Source organism: Neomonachus schauinslandi, chromosome 9 (assembly GCF_002201575.2).
Source record: "Neomonachus schauinslandi chromosome 9, ASM220157v2, whole genome shotgun sequence".
Taxonomy (NCBI): domain Eukaryota; kingdom Metazoa; phylum Chordata; class Mammalia; order Carnivora; family Phocidae; genus Neomonachus; species Neomonachus schauinslandi.
In genome coordinates, this window is record NC_058411.1 from 83,266,331 (window position 1) to 83,288,855 (window position 22,525).

Consider the following 22,525-nt stretch of genomic DNA (forward strand, 5'->3'; position numbering starts at 1 on the left):
ATATATATGAAATGTATCCTGATGGAGAGAAGCTGGTGTCATAGAAAGAGAAGGCCCACAACTCCATCTGTATGTATTTTATAGGTTGTGAAGTATTTCCACTTTTATCATTTTATTGCATCTGGACAAGTTCCTGAAGATGCATTATCCTCAGGTTTACAGCCCAGGCACTGAGCTTCACAGAGCTGTCTCTATGACCTGAGCAGAGTCTCTCGGCTGTTTTTATTTGTTCTATTTTAAACTACATAACATATCCACTTTCTTAGAGCCTCAGATGCTCAATTTATCTCAAGTTTAAATGAGTTTAAACTTTGACTCTGTCCCCCATTAAAAATTTTGATGAGGTCAGAATTTCTAGAGTGCTCACTATCTTCCAAGAGCTTATGCGGGTAGGGATAATTATTAAGCTTTTCCCTGGAAAAGGGGTTTCATTTAAATTGCAAGAGGTCTGAGGAATCCTTCAAGCTTTAACCATCATTCCATTAAAGATTTCTTTACATCAACACAACTTACATGAATGTTATGGGCGTGGACTGACTGATCGCTGGAGCCACTGAACACAAGGTCATTCACCACCTTGAAAAAAATTCACTGAGTTAGATTTGGTATAAGGTTCTGAATTTCCTCTGTAACTTGTAAAGCACATCGCTGAATTCTAATTTCTAACTTACTTTGACATGAGCATGAACTAGGGATAAAATAGTAAGTTCCTCAGACAAATTTTCTAAAGTGAAACTTCCGCCCTACCACCAGGTACTGTGAGGAACTGCCAATGTATTATTGGGTTTGTTGTCTCTTCAGAATGATTGTGAAATAGCCGAGAAGGGCTTTAAAGTATATCTACATTCTATGATAAAATACACCTGTTTCTCTGTTGATAAAGTAAAAGAGAGTCCATCCCTTGGTGACCCAAGCCTAAAGAAAAGCACTGTAATCTCCTTGCTCTTTTCAAGATGATGTGTCCTAAATAAGGCATTAGACAAGAAGGGAAATGCCACTCAAAGTCTTCTATTTGTGCCAGACAACCAACTCCTCTTCTCTTGCACTGTACTTGCCTTCATGCAAAGAATGGTTTTGCTGTGGCCCTCCAGAGTTCTGAGGAGGAGTCCATTCCGTGCATCACGAACACTAATGGTACAGTCATAAGACCCAACAACAAGCAGCTTTCGGGCACCTTCCTGTGCTGTGGCAAGACAGCTGACAGCCCGAGGGCCATGGCATTCAAAGATTTCAAGTCGTTTATTGTTCTGAAAAATAAGCCACCATTATATGAAGTAAAAGCAACTTAGGTGGTAAATGTCAAAATCACCTAACCCAAATCACTACCTGAATACGAACTCTTAAATTCTATTACCTGTACTTAAGTTCTCATACCCCACCCCTGTCTTTAACTTCCCAACCTCTGCCATTCCAACTCATGACTCCCTCCTCCCCCCTTCCAGTGGGGGCACGGTAAACTTGTACATTATAAACACATTTCTAACTTCAAACTACACTATCTGATCATAATTAGCACTTGATTCTCTTTTTATGCCTTTGCTCACTTCCCTGAAGTTAATGATAATGAATGATCAACTTTTTTTTTCATATTCTAATTTCCATGCCATAGACCCAGAAACTCTTTCCCTGATTTTTTTGTCATCAAAAATTATGCAATCAGTCACGTTTCCAAATTTCTCCACTGAGAATTACTTACTTAGATAATTTCGGTAAGAGTCTCTCATTCTCCACCTTTCTGTTATTCTCAAGTTCTTCTGATTTCTCGTTCTACGTTATCTCTCATGACATCATTTAGTGAACTAGAGAAGCCTTTTATATCAGTCAGAGTGGCATGGTCACATCCCGAATTCCCAAACACTCCTTTACCTCAAATCTTACTTGCTTCCCTCATCCCCACACCAATCTTGTTCATAAAGTATCCCCCTTCCTCAAAACTTCTAAAAAGGAACTTTAGGGGGGGTTGCCTGGCTGTCTCAGGAGGTGGAGCATGCTACTCTTGATCTTGGGGTCATGAGTTCAAGCCCTGCACTGGGTGTAGAGATTACTTTAGTAAGTAAGTAAGTAAATAAATAAATAAAATAAATAAATGAGTGCAGAGATTACTTTAATGAATAAATAGATAGATAGATAGGAACTTCAGGTGCACACAAGCGGTGAAACTCCCAGAAACTAAGCACTAAGCTCGAGCAGCTGGGAGCCTCCAGGGCTAAGCAATGACTCCAGCCATCTTAGGTGCTGGGGAGACAGCCTGATGGAGCTCAAGGTCCACTGGTGGACAGCACAGAGAAATAGCCCTGGCTTTCTGTTGAGACCTCAGAAGTACTGCATTCTAGGTGTATGGGCAATCCAAAAAGGGCCCAGCCCTCACAAGGCTTCAAAATTCCCATGTCTGCAGAGATTCTCAAATCTGTGTGTCAAGGTCCATCTTCTCTGCGGCTTGTCAACCAGTTAAAGACCATTTCCATTTGAATTTCTTGTCCTCATCTTGCCTCAGAAGTCCTGCTCCTAACTTCTGTCCACCTTTGATAACGTTACTCTTCCGAAAGAGAATTAGGCAATTATCAAATTTTATCCTTTAAAATATTTTAAACTTATTCTTTCTTCTTCATTTCTATTGCCCTAACCAAATCTAATGTAGGCTGTTAACACTTCACATATGGAATGCAACAACTTCCACTAATGAGCCATCTGTGATCCATTCCTATCAAGTGAACCAAATAACCTGGCACTTGATTATCTATGTGCTAGATTCTTCTAACTTGATTCTAAGCTTCTGAAAGGCAAAAGCCATGACATATTTTATTGTATCCCTTATAAGCAGTGGTTCCAGCTCACATGTGGAAGGAGAGTTGGTACGTATTCGCTAAACACATGAATGATACTATAATTGGGCATAACACAGTAAACACTGTTTTGTTTTTTAAAGATTTTATTTATTTGACAGAGAGAGACACACAGCAAGAGAAGGAACACAAGCAGGGGGAGTGGGAGAGGAAGAAGCAGGCTTCCCGCGGAGCAGAGAGCCCGACGCGGGGCTTGATCCCGGGACCCTGGGATCATGACCTGAGCCGAAGGCAGACGCCCAACGACTGAGCCACCCAGGCGCCCCAACACAGTAAACATTTTAACATGCTGTTAAAAGATGACCATGGAGTGCCTGGGTGGCACAGTTGGTTAGGCATCCAACTCTTGATTTAGGCTCAGGTCATGATCTCAGGGTCATGAGATCGAGCCCCATGTTGGGCTCCATCTGTGGAGCCTGCATAAGATTTTCTCTCTCCCTCTCCTGCTCTCCACCCCCAGACCCCGCATTGGCACACTCACACTCTCTCACTCAAAAAAAAAAAAAGATGACCAGATGACCTTGGGATATGGTGCTACAACTCATTAGTAACCAAACCCATCAACTCTACCTCTTACATCTTTTATCCATTCTCTTCTCTTCATCCTTAGTCTGACCTTTCTACTTCATCTTCTACAACAAAGCCTCCTAAATGATCTTCCTGCCTCTACTAGTACCAGTACTTTCCTATCATCAGAATGACTTTTTCTAAAATACAAATTGGATCATGTCTCTCCTACTTTAAAGCCCACATGATGGAAGTCCACCTACATTAACAAAGCATATAGGGCCATCAAGAACTGGTCCCTCCTCATTTCCTAAGCTTTATCCTGAGGCTTAGCACGTAACACATGCTCAGTAAAGGTTTGCTCAACAAATGAATTTATCTTTGGATTAGGAAAGAATGAAGCCATATGAGCAAAAGGCAAACCTACAACTGGGTTCACATTACAGAATAGGCTATCCTCATGAAACCCTAAATCAGTTCCAAACCACATCAATGTCATACTCAAAAGAATTTAAGCTCATTTTTCATGGTGTCATTCTTAAAATGAGATAGACTAGTTCAACCTATGACTCATTATTTGGCCCCAAATCATCAGGCTTGGTTTAACTTAGTAGAGTTACCTTTTGGTCCTGGCACACTTGGGCCTGGGCAGACAGAATGAAGGCTCTTGTTTCACTTATACCAGAAGATAACAGTTTTTGAGTAGCAGCTCATTCTGTTGTTTTCTCACACAAGAAAGCAGGAAAATGTCTGCCTTCTACTTCTTCCCACACGCACGCTACTTTCAAGTGACATGGGAATGTAGCCTTCTCCCCCACACACTAACCTTTATGTTGAAGGTGACCACAGTGCCATTTGCCAGTCCAGCATAGAGGATTCGCCATCGACTATGGAGGCAGAGAACCCGATCTTCCAGCTGTAACTGCTCCACACACTCTCGCGTCTGACAAAAGTACACAACATCTCATCAGCAGAGGTTAACAGCAAATAAAATGTGAAATCAATCCTTCTTAAAGCAGATTGTGAAATGATTTCTATGAGGAAGAAAATGTAGCATCCTCTATCTTGTAAAAGACTATCATAGATTTGGCCAAAGACCCTCAAGCTCTAAACAAATATTGACTCTAATAATGTCCCTCGTGTTCCTAATTTGGAATGCAGAAATTATTTGAAGGGCACTAAGAATTGGGTCTTAAACTTTTAAATTAAGTAGCCAAAGGTAAAGCTGCATTTGACATCTAAAAAGGAAAATAAAGGTTACAGTTGTATATTTGATACTTGCATTAATCATGTATGTGCTTTCCTGTAATTGATTCTCTATTTCAATAGTTCCCAAATGCCTCCTTCAAACCAGTGCTCGGTTGGCTGATCCATAATTAGCTGAGAAGCTTTTAAAATATACAGAACCCTTTGGGGTGCCTGGGTGGCTCAGCTGTTAAGTGTCTGCCTTCGGCTCAGGTCATGGTCCCAGGGTCCTGGGATTGAGGCCGACATCCAGCTCCCTACTTGGCAGGAAGCCTGCTTCTCCCTCTCCCACTCCCCCTGCTTGTGTTCCCTCTCTCGTTGTGTCTCTCTTGGTCAAATAAGTAAAAAATCTTAAAAACAAAAACAAAAAAAATTTATATATAACCCCAAGCTTCATCCTCAACCCCTGAGATTGTAATTCGGTAGGCTCTGGAATATGCATTTTAAAAAATTTCTTTAGTAATATCCAGGTTAAATAAGTACTATTTGATCTCACCTTCAAGAAATGATTTCCATGAATTTCCAGAACTGGGTTATACTAGCAATTCTAGTTACCTAGGTAACCTGGCCCTGTTCCCAGTAAGATGGTGAGCTCTCAAGATTTGTTAATGAATGACACTAAGCAACTAAAGGCCCAAGTGTAGCTTTTAAACAGGATTGGAAACAGATGATAAAATCAAGATGGTTAAAACTGGATAGAATGAGACAAGCTGTGGGTAGGATGATAAAAGCTGTAGGCTGTCAAAGCTTTTGACCTCTTTCCCCAACCTTCTTTTATAAAGAGCCAGTCTCCAAAATTAGTCAATTCTGTTCCATAAAATTATAAATATAAATGCCATGTATAAAATTGTGAAATAGAAAGACAGTAAATATGCCCAAATGTTAAAATTCAAGTTGCCTCTGGTTAAGCCATGTGAGAGCTTTTTGTAGTTTTTATAGAGGAATCAGATATATACTGTAATAAAAAAGAAAAAAAGATTCCTTTTAAAATATGAATGCTCGCTGACAAGCACCTAGTCACCCAAGAAATCTAATGGAGATGTACAAGATTAATGTTGTTTTCATACTTGCTAACATCCGTCTGCAGCCCATGAATCGAGGAGTCATTTCGACTTCCAAGTCCTATTTTTTAAGAAATACATTTCACAAGACCATAGCTGCTGTGACAGTGATTCCTCTGATGGATCTCAGCAAAGTAAACTGCAAACTTTCTGGAAAGGATTTGCCATTCTAAAGATGCCATTAAGGGAAGAAGTCAAAATATCAATGTAAAAGGGGGTTTGGAAGAAGCTGATTCCAGCCCTCAACGATGACTTTGAGGGGTGCAAGGCTTCAGTGGAGGAAGTCACTGCAGATGTGGTGGGAATAGCAAGAGAACCAGAATGAGAAGCGGGGCCTGAAGCCGTGACTGACTTGCTTGCCATCTCAGGATAAAACTGTACTGGATGATGAGTTGCTTCTTACGGAAGAGCAAAGAAAGTGGTTTCCTGAGATGGAATCTACTCCTGGTGAAGATGCTGTGACGACTGTTGAAATGACAACAAAGGGTTTAGAATATTCCATAAACTTAGTTGATAAAGCAGCAGCAAGGTTTGAGAGGATGGACTCCAGTTTTGGAAGAAGTTCCACTGGGGGTAGAATGCTATCAATAGCACTGCAAGCTACAGAGAAATGGTTCCTGAAAGGAAGAGTCGATCATGGAGGCACACTTCACTGTGGACTTATTTTAAGAAATTGCCGGGCGCCTGGGTGGCTCAGTTGCTTAAGCAACTGCCTTTGGCTCAGGTCATGATCCTGGAATGCCAGGATCAAGTCCCGCATCGGGCTCCCTGCTCGGCGGGGGGTCTGCTTCTCCCTCTGACCCTCCCCCCTCTCATGTGCTCTCTCTCTCTCTCTCTCAAATAAATAAAATCTTTAAAAAAAAAGAAATTGCTGCAGCCACCCCAGAGGCCTCAACAACCAAGCCCACATCAGTCAGTGGCCATCAACACTGAGGTGGGACCTTCCACCAGCAAGAAGACTACAGACTGCTGAAAACTCAGATGAGGGTTAGCATTTGATTAGCAATAAAGTATTCATTCTCTTTTTTTTCCTTCCTTTTTTCCCTCTCTGTGGAGAAGAGAAAAAAGTATTTCTTTATTAAGGCACATAGTTTTTTTTAGATACAATGCCACTGCACACCTAACCGAACAGTGTATAGCATCACTTTTATGTTCACTAGGAAACCAAAAACTTCATTTGACTAGTTTTATTGTGATGTTCACACCTTACTGCAATGGTCTGGAACCCAACCTGTAGTATCTTTGAGGTATGCTACTAAAATAGGCTCAAAGCATAATCAAGTGGGCAGAATGAAGCATCTGTCTCAGTGTCTCCACTCTACACAGTAAATACAGCCAAAGCAGCTTCATATGATCACTTCTGATTTCTCTGGACTCACTTACCTTGACATTATAGCAGCGAATGGTATGGTCACTGGAACCAGTGTAAAGGGCAGCATTCTTCCCAGAGGTTTGTGTAACCAGGAGGCAGTTCACTTTGGAGGTGTGCCCCTCGAACACACCAATGCACTGGCGACTCTGAAGTTAAGCACATATCAGATCATTACTTGTGGATACACGAGGATTAGGTAACACAGTTCCTCAACAACAACAAAAATGCTGAAACATACAGTTTGCTGCTGTATCCTCAGTGCCTCAGCTAGTGCCTGGTATACAAAAGGTGCTCAGTATCTGCTCACTAAATGCCCAGTCAACAGTCACATGAACTAAGTACCTCCAACTCTATGTTAGCTGAGCCATACCAAAAATACTTAGGGCAATCTGCTGTAAGATAGATCAGAATTTTAATTAATGCCTAGCAAGGATCTCCAACATAAGAACAAAGATCTGACAAATCCAAACTGTAACAAAGATCTGACAAATCCAAACTGTAGCTAATTTCCCAGATAAGTTCCTGCATCTCATCAGTAAGTATGGATGTTCCACGATATTCAGAGATGTGTCACATGCCATGGCGGGCCGTAGTGGTCTAGGGGCGGTTTCACAAGGGAGCGTCCTACATGTTATCTTCGTGCACATATGGAGATCCACTTAGAATGTGCATACATATATACATGTATCTTGCAATTCAGAGTTAGAGCCAATCCCCCAAATGTTACACTCCTACTTCCTGGTACCACTGCTTCCTTCCTAGACACCTGTTGCCTAGAGCGAACACATTTTCATGGTCCCTCATCTAACCTTTTGACTTTCAAGACTTCAGTAATTTCAAATACTTTCATGGTGTTTGTTCAGACAACAGAGTGTTCCTAAAGTTTCTTGGCTATCACTGTTGATTAGCAAAATCAGTTTGACATACACCAAAATCAAAACTCGTTCTATGAAAATTGAGACTAACGAGCATCAGATTACACTAAGTGTGAGGAACTAGAACACTGTTGCTCTCCTTGGTAACTTGGGACAATTAATGAACTGTGAGGAAAAATGCCTCCTCCAGTACTTCCCCGACATTCATTCTACCCTATTGTGTAGCAGCTATGGGACTGACCTCATCAACGCCAGGACTAGAACCTGACTGGCCAAGCCCACTGCTGTCATCTCATCTCCCTTTGCTAAGTGGTTGTTCACGGTCAAGCACAGGACCCATTTTTATGGCGATGGGAGGAAAAAGAAACCCCAAGGGCTTCCAAAATCTGTGAGCAGAACTAGCTTTAGGAAGAGGTGACACCAGAGAAAGCAGAATGGAGAGACAGAAAGAAGCTAAGTCCCCAGTGACCCTCTAAGCCACTGCATCAACCTCATCTACGGTTAGTCTAAAACTCACCTCATCTCTGGACAGCAAATAGATCCCTATTGTTTAAGAGAGTGTAAAATGGAGTTCCTAAACCCTGCAAAAACATTCCAATTGAGTTATCAACTCACCACCAGATTATAAGCTCGGACAGTTTTATCTGCTGAACAGGTGTACAGTAAGTTCCCAAATATCTGAATTGCATTCACTGCGGCTTGGTGCCCCTCAAAGCTCCCTTCTGTGGGCTCATCATCATCTCCTGGCTCGGAAGATATTTCTGGAAAACAAGAATATGTTTCAGAGACCTGTCTGCTTTTGTCTGAAAAGATACTCAAAATTTAAAACCATTACATAATATAGTGGTCCCTGGATTCTCCTTAAAACCTTGTTCCCCTAGCAAAACACATCTTTCATTAATGATCTTCATTATGAAGACTTTATAACAAGAGAAGGCAGAGGAGGCTTCCATGTAGGAAAAAAGATACTTATTTTTTGAGTGAACCTGGAAAGTACCAAATCGCTCTCCACATCCTCTCTTCTGCTGCCAGTTCTTCTGTTGAATAAGGCATTATTCTTTAAGCAGTTCCTTCTCAAAGCAAAAACCCTGGGAGGCAATGAAACCTTAATACTCATTAGTTGAACAGCTAAGACAGATGAGAATAAGAAACTAAAAAGGCAGGATTTAGGATTTACAGATACCATAATTGCTGTTCAAAGCAATCCTTCTGGTGACAATCACCCCACCTCACCCCATTCTATAGGCTTACTTAAACCCTGGCTCTACTATTTATAAGCCTTTTTTTCTGTGGTTAATTTAAATGAAGCTGAATAACCAATACCTGAAGAGTTCTTTGAGCCTTTTATGGAGGAGATCACAGTCTGAGTTTCTGCCACACTACAAAATAATAACAAAAGTCTTTTTAGCACCTGTGAATAGGACAGGCCATAAAACTTATTTTTCCTGACTCAAAGGATTGTTCTAAACAATGGGCAACACAGCAGTGATAGATCAGTTTTTCCATCTGAAATTTCTATATGAAAGGAAATAGAAGTACAGTAAATATTTACAACACAAATGAGGAAGCAGAAAAATCTCCATTGCCAAGGTTTGATTCCTCCATACCCATAATCTCTACTGATTTTCTATACATCTGATTCATTTAAAAACTGATTCATAACCACAAGTTCTATTTTTTATGAAAAGAATAATGGTGAAAGCTGTTCTGATCAGACCAGCACAACATCCTCACCTTACAGGGATACCATCTTTATAACGAGTGCCAATCTCACTGGTAGAGCTAACTTCATCACAACCAGAACGAGAAGTTTCTAATGAGTTTTGCTCTGTGGAGTTCCAAATATCCTTTTTAGATGGACTGTCTGGTTTCTCCTCTCCAGATTCAGAAGAATCAATGGCCACCACTTCCAACTGAGGGTTAGGGATCTCTAGGACTTCCAGAGACGAGTCACTATCTGGCTCATCTCTGACACTCTCTTGTTCCGGGCCAGTTCTGCTATCTTCCCAGGTGGAGGTTGTTACCTTCCCCCCTTTAGTTGACTTTCCAGTCTTTACTTTCCTTACAGGTTTAGCAGTAAATACATCCTGTTCAGTGTCACTGTTCTCGGGAACATGAGCAGCCCGAAGCGTTTTCTTCTTCCTAAGTTTCTTCTTTTTCTTGTTTCCCCGCGTTTCAGCTGATGTCAGGGTAGACTCTGCCTGCTGCTCAGGCTGGTCCACTGGAGAGTGGGGGTCCCTCTCTAAGGGGGTTTCGGGAACAAACGACAATCTTGGAAAGGAACTGGTACAGGCCTCAGACCCGCTGTTGCCTTTGACTAGTTCTTCATGAAGATCAGCTGGTTGGGAAGAGGGGGCATTTCCTCTGTTGCTGGTATTTCCTTGCTCCATGGAAAACTTCAGTTCTTCGCTAGGCTCATGGAAACTTTCTGTAACCTCTGATAAGGACAGCGTTGCCGTGATGACTGGATAAAGTGGACAACTGTCACTGTTCTCTCCTGAATTGGGAAGAAAAAAAAATCATTGCATCTTCTTTTGTGTCTGCTGTTTATCATCACAAACTGCCATTATTTATCAATGATCGAATCTCTACCAAGTAATGACCTTTCAGTGATATGTGAAAAAGCTACAACTGTTAAAGTGGTTATCTCACCCCTCAGCTTCCCATAACCTACAGAAATTTCTGTGACAGCACTTACTACACTTGGCCCTGCACTGATCTCACAAATAACACGCGTGTCTTATGCTGTACAAAAGCTCTTTATGGGCACAGACTGTTTCTACCCATCTTTTTTCTTTCTTTCCTGTTTGACATGTCCATATATTTAACGTCAGGTTTTATTCTTGGTAGACATTTAAATATCTACTCAGCTCGGGGCACCTGGGTGGCTCAGATGGTTAAGCGTCTGCCTTCGGCTCGGGTCATGATCCCAGGGTCCTGGGATCGAGTCCCACATCGGGCTCCCTGCTCCTTGGGAGCCTGCTTCTCTCTCTCTCTCTCTCTCTCTGTCTCTCATGAATAAATAAATAAAATCTTTAAAAAAAAAAAAAAGTAAAAAAAAAAATAAATATCTACTCAGCTCAAGTGCTTTTGCCTTTATTTCTTAGATGTTTTCACTATGCCATTATGGGTACATCATCCAGTTTGGCTACATAAGAGTAGTTAAAAAGTCAGCTGACTTAAAAATGTCTATTTTCTTTGACTTAGTTATTTCATGTGGAGGAATTTAAACTGATAAAATAATCATAGACATACTCAAAGACATACACAATGTACTGTTATACAGAATACTAAAAAAAAAAAGGATAAAAAGCAAATATTCAAAGGAGATTATTAACATACCCATATAATGCAACTTCTCAAGTATTATTCAACTAGTAAAATTAAAATATTTCAGATGAATTATTTTTATGACACAGGAAAATGATCATGATGTATCAAGTGGAAAAAAGTCAGGTTATATAACAGACTATGATTTTCTCTTTGTATAAAGTCTATGGGTAAACACACATTTATAATTTAAGACTGAAATAATATATAACAAAACAACATCTACATTTTTAAAGATTTTATTTATTTATTCATGAGAGACAGAGAGAGAGAGGCAGAGGGAGAAGCAGGCTTCCCGCGGAGCAGGAAGCCCAATGCGGGACTCGATCCCAGAACCCTGGGATCACGACCTGAGCTAAAGGCAGATGCTTACCGACTGAGCCACCCAGGCACCCAGTCTTCCATCTTTTTACAGTGAACACGAATTATTTTGCAGAGAAAGAAATCTAATATTAGCTTAAAAAGTCACTATAATACTTCTTTACCAGTCTTTAAAAAAGTATTGAATACTATTCACAGAAAAGCAACAAAATTCAAGATGGAAGATAATATACATTTGAGATAGATACCTAGATTAGTGTTGCAACAGGTAGCAAAACCTAGGGTAATTCTTCAGACTTTTTTTTTTTTTAAAGATTTTATTTATTTATTTGACAGAGAGAGACAGTGAGAGAGGGAACACAAGCAGGGGGAGTGGGAGAGGGAGAAGCAGGCTTCCTGCCGAGCAGGGAGCCCGATGCGGGGCTCGATCCCAGGACTCTGGGATCATGACCCAAGCCAAAGGCAGACGCCCAACGACTGAGCCACCGAGGCGCCCCTCTTCAGACTTTTTTTGTTTAGGCCACACAATGCCAGTTTATACCATTACAGTTACACAAACTTTGGGTAAGGTTTAAAACAGCTTAGAAGTTATTCTCAAATGGTAACCAGGTGAGTGTTACTTTATGAAGAGAGTAAAAACTGGCTATTTCTCAAAACCACTCAAGTTCCTACTGATCATTCCAGCCCCAGTGTCCTCTGCCTTTCATCATGGGCACCTGCCTCTTAGGCTTATATTAAACCTGTCTTGCCTTTATTTTTTTTTTTTAAAGATTTTATTTATTTATTTATTTGAGAGAGCGAGAATGAGAGAGAGAGAGAGAGCGCACATGAGAGGGGGAAGGTCAGAGGGAGAAGCAGACTCCCTGCTGAGCAGGGAGCCCGACGTGGGACTCGATCCCGGGACTCCAGGATCATGACCTGAGCTGAAGGCAGTCGCTTAACCAACTGAGCCACCCAGGCACCCCTGTCTTGCCTTTAAATGATAAAGTTAAGTGCTGAGAAATTCAGAGGATATAGTTTATCTAGGAAGTTGACTGAGTAACTTCAACTCCACTTATCTCACAAAAAAAACAATCCTGGGGGCGCCTGGGTGGCTCAGTTGGTTATGCGACTGCCTTCGGCTCAGGTCATGATCCTGGAGTCCCGGAATCGAGTCCCGCATCGGGCTCCCTGCTCAGCAGGGAGTCTGCTTCTCCCTCTGACCCTACCCCTCTCATGTTCTCTCTCTCTCTCCCAAATAAATAAATAAAAAATCTTAAAAAAAAAAACCATTCTGCACCAATCCTCATTATGGAAACTTTTCGGTGCTAATGCAAAGTCAATTTAGTAATCCTAGATTAGGGAAAATTGAGGAAAAGTTACTGATATTTAAATAATCCTCGTAGGGGCGCCTGGGTAGCTCAGAACTCTTGATTTCGGCTCAAGTACTTATCTCACAGTTATCAGATCGAGCCCCGTGTCAGGCTCTGCCCTGGGCGTGGAGCTTGTTTAAGATTCTCTCTCTCCCTCTGCACCTCCCCCACCACAAGTGCACATACTCTCTCTCTCAAAAATAAACAATCCTCCCTAAATGAAGGAAACTTAAAGAAAAATTAATTCTATCAATTTTAGTTTTAATGGGGCAAATATGACTTCATCACTGACCTAAAACTGCCCTAAACCCGCTGCCAGTCTGCCCCTAACCCACAGAAAGGTTTACATACTATTAGCTTGCAGTAATTCCTTGGACACATTGCCAGCAGAGCCTTGTGACACAGCAGTCACACTCTCGTCGTGTTCAGGAGACATGGGTTCTTGTTTAATCTGAATTGAAGAGTCTGGAGCAGGAACACTGCCGTGAGCTTGGAAAGTAGGAGACGTGGTTACTTGGAGAGGGACTCCAGTGGATGATGGAGACATGTGGGAAGATGGAGGCTCCAGAACAACTGGGAAAAAGGGAGTAGGCAGCAGGGTGGCATCAGCAGATGTCTGAGATCTACTGTTCCTTCGCTCTCGTGGAAGGCTATAAGGAACCTGGTCTGGGCGCTCAGAAGGTTCATATGTTTCTAGAATGGGAAACATACGTATGTACAAATGCAAAAGTGTTCTCTGAAAAGTCACTCATTTGAGAGCCAATTTGTATTTTTAAAGATTACAAGAGAATTCCGAAGTCCCTGATAATTCTTCGAAATATGTTGTCATAAAATCTATACGACCAACAAGGACACAGGCAGAACAGGGATTAGTATTCCATTTTTAAATTTTAAGTGACTTATCCAAAGTCATAGAGTTACTAATGGAAGAGCCAAGATTTGAACCCAGGTCTTTTGATTCTGAACCCAAGGCTCTTTCTGTAACATACTGCCCCTGTTGCTAAGCATTTTCGGGGCCTACAGTCTCACAGGCTCTTCTACAGAAGGATGAAAGCAAGGAGACAGGAGAGAAAACATATGACCTCTTCATGATTACTTCAATTCCCCTGTATAGGTAACAAAGAAATAAACAAGCTACAGAGGATCCAATCCATCAGATGCTCCCTGAATACCTTGTAATCCCTGTAGAATCTGTATTCTGTGGGTCCTCAGTGCACTCATCTCCATAGTTATCTAAAAATAAAGTAATTGATTAAGCATTTTGAAGTCCAACTTTAGAGATGACACGTTCTCATTAAACGTTCTGTCCGCTGTTACCTGCTGCTTCAGCATAAGAAGCCTCTGAACTTCAACATATGCTGTCTGCAGGGCTGCACGGGCTTGCAGAAGGTTGTTATCCATGCACTGCAATGATTTGCTCAGTTCTTCCTCCCTTAAAGAAATATTCAGCAGCTGGTCAACCTGAGAACGTTCTGCCAAGAGAAACCATAAGGCTCAGTTTAATATGGGAGACAATTCTTGATAATACAGCTCCTCAGAAGGTGGAACTACATCAGTTCTCTAGAAGCCTTTATTTTCTCTCCAACAGGGCAACTGGAGACTCATCAAATCTCGCAAATCACTGATGTGTTAAGTTAAGACTGATGTCAGAGCTAAACGAGAAGTGAGAACTGGTAAGATGGAGGTAGCTCATAGGTATAAGTGTGTCGCCACATGGTCCCATCTTACCTCGTCACCATCTTCCACCACTCCCCTTCCAAGTGAAATCTTTGTCCCAGGCAAAGCAACTGCTGTACATTTCATTTCCCATTTTTCCTTTATCTACCACCCTCTTCACCTATGGTGTTTGCTTAGATTAGGCCTCAGATGTGAATGGCTTGCACTCTCTTCCCAATCTGTATTTTTTTAGTCTCTTAGTTAATATAAAATAGTTCGCTTTGTCAGACAAAAACTTCCTGAAGAAAATATAGCTTCAAAATAGTACATTTAAATTACTTTAAATAAAATGTCCTACCACGTGTATGTATGTTTGTCTCTTTCCCATTCGGTAAGTCAAGATCTCTATCCTAAACTCCAGATCCACATACCCAACTACTACCTTGATATCTTTACTGAGGTATCTCCAAGATCCTTTAACTCAAAGGATCCAAAAAGGAACTCCTCATCTTCCTCTACCCTCAACTTGTTCCTCTCATGGAGTTTTCTAGCTCTACAAATGATACCAACACCCCAAAGATGCCTCAGCCAGAAACTGGGGTCATCCTCGACACTTACCTTATCCATCACATCCAACCACCCCAAGGTTCATCCAATCACTTCCCACACTAGCCCTTACACCAGAAAGGGTTCAGAGTCAGTGGAAAGCAAGAATCATAGAAGTGTATCATGAGGGAGCGACTCTAACAACTTCCCTCAATTCAAGTAAGAGAAGCAACAAAGATACCTCAGAAATGGCAATTGAGAGAAATGGCTATAAAAAACCAACAGAGACAAAATCTTTACTAAATGGCCTATTCCTCTTCATCACTGAAAAGGACCAATGAGACTTTCTGACTTTATACTGAACTCAATTTGTCCAAGATGCATATTAACTTTAGCTTATGGGTCTATGTGGCATCAAACATTTCTTCTATAGCTGCACTGGATATGGTAGAAAAATCAAACTTTTCTATGCCCTTAAGCAAGACAACAAAAATGTCAAAAAATAAGAATAAATGGGGGATCAGTGTTTGATAACCACAAGCAATACTCTGTGTCCAGTTGTAAAAAAGGCTGAATTGCTATAAGAACAATTTCTTTCTGTCAGAATATTTTGCACTATACCTTTCTTTCCTTTAATTTTCCTTCTTTTGTTTTTTCTCTCAAGACTTGGGAGTTCGGGAGAAGATCCATCCTGAGAAGAGAAAGAAAACTGAGTAATATTGAATGTGTAAAGGCCATTACCCAGGAAGGGAAAAACCGAATCAATTCTAAGACCACTGTACATTATTCTTCACTATTGCTGCCATCTCTAACAGGATACTAGGAATCTCATGCACAAGGTATGAACTCAAACATCAATTGAATGTATATGATTAAAAAAATAAAACAGGGGCGCCTGGGTGGCACAGTCAGTTAGGCATCCACCTCTAGGTTTTAGCTCAGGTCATGATCTCAAGTGTCGTGAGACTGAGCCCCGCATCGGGCTCCGAGCTCAGCATGGAGTCTGCTTGAGATTCTCTCTCCTTCTCCCTCTGCCCCTCCTGCTCATGCGCATGCTCGTGTGCATGCTCGTGCACGCTCTCTCTCTCCCTCCCTTAAATAAATTAAAATCTTTAAAAAACAAACAAAAAAAACCCCAGAACAGAATTTGAGGTCAAGTACCTTCCTAGCATCCTAGAGGTGGTGAAGCACTGGGGCTAAGGCAAAGCATTTCACGTTGGTAAAGGAAGGCATAGTTAGAAGTATGGACAAAGCCAGTAATGCATATACCTGATTTCACCGTGGCATAGTTTCTACTTTACTAGGAAATCTTCACAACAAAACCTTTACAACAAAAAGCTGAACAGTCTTTGAGACAAGCCCCTAGATATGAGCTTTGTTACAGGACAAACTTTCATCCAACAATATCCACTACAGTGTCCAACTCAAAGGAGCAAAGCTGGAATTTGAACCCAGGTCTACAAGCCAAGCCCTTAACTACTCTGCTTTATTGCCTCAGTATTAATGAACACAGCCCCATTAAGGAGGGCACGTGATGTAATGAGCACTGGGTATTGTATAAGACTGATGAATCACTGACCTCTACATCTGAAACCAATAATACATTATATTAATTAATTGATTTTAAATCAAAAAATGGGGGGGGAAAGCAAATATAAAAAAATGGAAGGTGAAAAAAGTAAAAATTAAATTTAAAAATAAAAATAAATAAATAAAGGACACAGCCCATTTTCTCACAGTGTCACATTCCAGACTATATCACTACCAGCAACTCTCTCTTTTCAGAAAGGGTTCCTGAGAGGGCTAGGCAGTATTAGCGACAGAGATACCAGAAGAGAAGTGGTGTCAGTGCAGGAACGGATTCTGAAAGGGCCAAGCTGGGTAACTGAGGTACAAAACACTGAGTAACAGAGACTAAAAATATTTCTAAGACTATGTTCACATAGATGCACTCCAGTAGTATTAAAACTACCTTAGCATTGAGCCCAGCAGTCCTGGGTCTAACAAGCATTCACGCCCTACCAATGCAACACTAGAGTGCCTTTCTTCAGTAGCAGTACAGAATGCATGGTGAAAAGAGATAGAGTTACAGCTAAAGATGTGTCTTACTCCTTGGTAAGGTGATACAAAGAATCACTGGCTTGGAGACTAGTTTTAGAGATGACTTCATATTTTCCTAGTACTGTACATTCATATTCAATTACATCTAACTTAGGAGAATTACTCAGCGAAAGAAACCAAGAGGATAAGAATATGACAGTAAGAGCCTCACAAACCTATTTCAGAGTAGGAAGCAGCAGAACCCCAGCTACCCAGAAGCAATTAAACAGTTACATCCTTCTTCCAACAGCCAAGTCACCACGTGAAATGTCCTACAACAAGCATGGGCAATCGTACTCACCCCAGTGGCTCTGCGTTTCTTCCGGACACTCTGGCTGTCGTTTTGTTCGGCACCAGAGGTGCAGCTACTGTCTGTGGCTGCGTCTGCCAGACTGGAGATTCCGAGGGCTGGGGATGTATTTGATGATAAAGAGTTTCCTTCGCCATTACTTTCCTGCGTATTCTGGTTCTCTGAAGATGGCGTAGAACTCTCCTGGTTGTTCAGGTCTTTGGCCAAGTGCATCAAAGGCATCGTTCGGTCAGCGGACAACTGTGCACTGTGTCGCCTTTGACTAGCAACATTTTCAGCCCTTTCACCTGTTCTTAGGGAGGCAGCCAGAGGTGCCACTTCCTGCTTAAGGCCCAGGGTCGTTGTCTGACTCTGTGCAGCCCTCAATGAGTTACTAGGTGAAAAAATCTGCTGGGGCTCATTTTCTTTGCCTGTACCTTCCTCACTGAAGAAGCTATACACAGAAGGAGCCCTGTCCATGATCACACTGCTCTCAGAAAGGCTTCGCTTCCTTGCCAACCCAGGAGATGAAGAAATGGAAATACCCTCCCACTGGAATCCTTCTAGATTGGACAGATCAGGCTCCCCATCCAAATCCAAGACCTCTTGTTCATTTTGAACCAAAGGCACCATTTCTATGCCAAACCTTAAGAAAAAACAAAGAAAAAAACCATAAATCAGACGTGGGTAGGGAAGAGGGGGCACCACTTAATGAGATTACAAATATAAGTAAGATGGTTTCTGCCCTCAAGAAGCTCACAGTCTAGTAAGTATTCCAGACACAAAGTAAATAACCATCTGTGAGTACTATCATGTAACAAGTACTAAATTAGAGATTTGTGCACAGTTATGAGAATACATTTGAGGAAGTGAATATTGAGAGTTTTATTAGTATGGAGCTTTTCCAAACCAACAACAAATAATTTTTAAACAGCACACAAATCCAAACCAACCAAACAAAAATATTTACTGAGCATTCACAAGTGCCAGGCATGAGGCTAAGAACAAGAACTTTGTAATCTCAATATTCAAGGGATGCAAAAGGGTGCACAATAAATATGCTATTTCAACAAGAATAAAAATTTAAGCCTGAAGGGCCATACAATTATAATACAGCAGGTTGATTTTCACATAGCAAACCTATGTTGAATGCTGCTTTCCCATCCAGAAAAGTTTAGCACCTCAACCTAAGATGAAGAGCCAAAATGCCACACAAGGACTTAAGAGAAAGTATTTTGTGATCATGAATACAATGCCCAGAGTATATACAGAAGGGTAACTATTTATAGGTTCTGAGTAAAATGTAATAAGAGCAGTGACACTTAAAAACTGTACTGCTCATTAAGATCTAGAGGTAGATACAGATCTATAGATACACTTTTTCATGCTGTCACTTTCTGGCCCCTATAACTAAAGTGATGGATTTCTGATCATCTTTTTCTACGTCCCCGTCTCATTTCTTTCTTTTTTTTTTTTAAAGATTTTATTTATTTATTCATGAGAGAGAGAGACAGAGAAGCAGGCTCCCAAGCAGCAGGGAGCCGGATGTGGGACTCGATCCCAGGACCCTGGGATCATGACCTGAGCCGAAGGCAGACGCTTAACCATCTGAGCCACCCAGGCGCCCCCCCGTCTCATTTCTTAGAGGCTGACGTGCTTCTTTGCAACCTAAATTCCCTGTCAGGAAACACTCTACTGCATTTGTTATAGGGTAGCAGTCACTCTTTGCTATTTAAACCAGACATCTACAACATATATTTCTTACAAACATTTAATTAACCAGAATTCTCTTGACCAGGGTCAAAGGGTAAGTTTAAAAGACAGAGAAATGGGATACTAAAAAGAGGTACACACCTGGGCAAGCCTTTGCCTAGCTCTTGCTTTTTCTTGGTTACTTGCTGGATGACTTGTTCCCAGTTGACATTTCTCCGAGATGCATTTAGAATCTGTCGAAGGGTTGGCTTGAGCCCAGATTCCTTCTCTGTCTCACCCTTTCGATGACCACTAATATTGCGAATGCGGCGAGCACTATTGAGATTTGGCTCGGGAAGGTGTGCTCCAGTTTTGCTCTTCAAACTAATGTGCCGGGTTAGATCTCTCTGGAGAGAGGCAGGAAAGCCAAGCTTACTGAGTTCAGGCAGAAGAGGGCCTGAGGACTGACCTAGATCGTTTTTCTGAAGCTCTGCATCCAAGCTAGCGCTCTCAAAACCTTCTGTTTCGTAAGATACATGAGATTTAACAGGGTCATCCACCTGTGCATCTTCTAGAGAAGTTTTCAAGTCTAGCAGTAAGCCAGAGGGTGGACTGGCCGCAGAGGTCATCTGCAACTCAGGTTCTTTCTGATGAACTGTTGAATTACATGCATTAGTGGAGAGTTTTCTACATGTTTTCAGGTTTTGGTCATCCCCCTCTTTCTCGTCAGCGAGGTGAGTGCTGCAGGATAACATTTCTGTAGTGGCAGAGCCCAGGGTCCCAATTTTTGATCCTCGCTTTTCCGTGTCAGAGAGCTCCCCATCGCTTTCATCTTCTAATGTGTGTACCTGAAACTCTATCTTCAAAGATCCTTTTTCAGACTCTTCTACATTCCTACTTGCTTTTGCAAAGTTCCTGGTCCTTTTAGAAGTGCCAAGAAGTGGATTTTGCAATGATTCATGACACTGTAGCACCTCTTTGGCTTTTTGTAATGTATCGCTGAAATTCTCATCAGGTTCTCTCTGAGTGCCAAATGTACTTTTATTCCCTTTTAAAACATGAGGACATGAACTTCGCAATTTGGTTACATGAGACCCATGACTGTCTTCCATAGCAGGTTTGTTCAAGGGATTTGAGTGTTCTCCAGGAAAAAAAGAATTTGTTTTGGTGTTTTTTGAGGGATTCTTTAAATCTGGCTTTTGAGGAACTGACTTGGTGACTGGAATTGGAAGGAGTGGGGATTTTAAGGATGGCATCTTACTTAAGTGAAGCTCTTGTTCGTGCTTTTCTGTAACGGGACAATCTCTCACCGCCTCGTAAGAAGCAGTGCAGTCAGAAGGGGCTTTGTGAGTAAGAGATCCACCATGTGTTTCTTTCTGTGTTTTCAGCGTTGGGGAATTATTTGTTTCATCAATCTGGGGCTCTAGTGTTCCTGCGGTTGTCAAGCTGAAGTCAAAGAAAGGCTTATCTATCATTTCTGACTTGTTACCAGTGACCTCCTTCATTCCTGATTGTAAATCCAGAGTCTTCTGGGAAGGGTAAGGAGTCCAGCGATGGAGCTTGTCCCTCACTACACTGCCATTCTTCCCACCCATTTTGGAAGCTATGGGATCTGTCTGCTTAGTAGTTTTGCTTTCCAGCTGCTCAAAATTGAAGTTAAGTAAGCCCTCTGAAGGAAATTTATCACCTGTAAATCCTTCAGAAGGACCTCTATACGTGGCAGCCGTACCAACTTTGTCACTTTCTTGCCGCTGCCAACTATATCTCTCTTGATTGTATTTGTTTGACTTAGATTTCTTGTTCCACAGCATAGTCAGGTCGTCCATCTGACAGTTAGAATTTCTGTTTCTGCCTGGTTGAAATTTGTCTCCGGGGCCACTGTAATTCCAACTATTTGTACTACGTACACTGGATTTCCAGTTTCCGTTACTGCTGTTCATATGCCAACTGGAAAAGGCACCTGTTCCTTCAGAATGCCAACTGGAATTCCTTCCTGTACCATTAGGATTCCAATCTACTGCACCACTCTTTGAATGCCAACCACCTCCAGAATTGCTATGGTTGTGAAACCAAGTCGAGGAGCTTCCTGCAACACCCTTGTGCCACCCGGAACATCCTCTTGGTCCACCGTTATTCCTCAAAGAATGTGCAAAGTTGTTTTTCCTGTTATTATTAAAGCCATCTTTCTCCCACTTCCAGTCTCGCTGAGGAGGTCCACGATGATGCCACGCTGGCTGACTGTAGCTCTCTCTGTCTTGGTAAGGGATTCGGTCTTCTCGTCTCCATTGGGGTCGCCTGTCATCAGAGTTTATTTCTTGGCTGCTATTGGAAGGTTCATCTTGTCTGGAAGAAGAACAGTTTTCCATTAGAGATTTAAAGAAATTATCATGCTTCACAGGCAGAGTGCATCAAATTTCCCACTACCTATCTCCTCGGTTACTCAAAATATATAATAGAGTCTATTTTTATTTTTTTTTTAAAGATTTTATTTATTTATCTGAGACAGAGAGAATGAGAGAGAGAGAGAGCACATGAGAGGGGGGAGGGTCAGAGGGAGAAGCAGGCTCCCCGCTGAGCAGGGAGCCCGATGCGGGACTCGATCCAGGGACTCCAGGATCATGACCTGAGCCGAAGGCAGTCGCTTAACCAACTGAGCCACCCAGGCGCCCTAGAGTCTATTTTTATTTCTAATAGTGGCTGCTTTCCTATCTTTAATATAGCTCAACTTATATTTCACAATTGATTTAGACAGTAAACAATATCTTCATTCTGCTATCACCTCAGAAATATTAAAAATTAACACATTTATACTATCCACCTTTTCCTGCTCCTATTTTTCTTAGCAAGTTCCGGGACTTTTGTCCCTATCATCCAATTATTGTTTTTACATTATGCACCTATTTGAAAAGCACAATTATATTTTGTAGCTTTGGCTAGCTATCATAGTTAATACAACTTAAGTTCAGTGGCTCTTAATACTGTGGATTTTTCCAGTTGTAGGTTCTTTCTCAAAAACCCAGTTTCTTAAACTATTTTAAACACTAAGATTTCACTTTGCATCAGCACCTTCATTAATAAACACTTTTATCAGGCACACATCCAATGACTGTGGTGAGAGAGAACTTTTATGTACAGTGCCCGTTCCTGAAAGGCTTACAGCCTAGCTGAGAAAGTGAGATCACACACAGGAGTAAAATAGCACACACCGAATAAGCAGCACCCGCAATCAGGGCTAGCTACAAGGAGCTCCGCGAGCTGGAGGCTTTTATAAAGCTACAAGGAGCTCTGTGGGCTGGAGGCTTTTATAAAGCTACAAGGAGCTCTGCGGGCTGGAGG

General features: G+C 41.6%; 1 protein-coding gene across 9 annotated transcripts in view; it reads right to left on the reverse strand.

Moving 5' to 3' along the window:
- The window catches only part of ZNF106 (zinc finger protein 106), a 44,833-nt gene that overhangs the window by 9,334 nt on the left and 12,974 nt on the right, over positions 1–22,525 (reverse strand). For 2 of the 9 annotated variants that reach the window (XM_044918356.1, XM_021695634.2), the window contains 13 exons: positions 19,352–21,532; positions 17,510–18,143; positions 15,730–15,799; positions 14,224–14,378; positions 14,079–14,139; positions 13,258–13,599; positions 9,638–10,400; positions 9,227–9,282; positions 8,519–8,664; positions 7,040–7,174; positions 4,177–4,293; positions 1,056–1,247; positions 514–576 (listed from right to left, as the gene is read on the reverse strand). In XM_044918356.1, coding sequence (XP_044774291.1) covers positions 514–576; positions 1,056–1,247; positions 4,177–4,293; positions 7,040–7,174; positions 8,519–8,664; positions 9,227–9,282; positions 9,638–10,400; positions 13,258–13,599; positions 14,079–14,139; positions 14,224–14,378; positions 15,730–15,799; positions 17,510–18,143; positions 19,352–21,532 — 4,915 coding nt within the window. Of the gene's footprint in view, positions 1–513; positions 577–1,055; positions 1,248–4,176; positions 4,294–7,039; positions 7,175–8,518; positions 8,665–9,226; positions 9,283–9,637; positions 10,401–13,257; positions 13,600–14,078; positions 14,140–14,223; positions 14,379–15,729; positions 15,818–17,509; positions 18,144–19,351; positions 21,533–22,525 lie in introns of all 9 variants that reach the window. The other 7 variants (XM_044918359.1, XM_044918358.1, XM_044918357.1 and 4 more) reach the window with 6 other exon arrangements.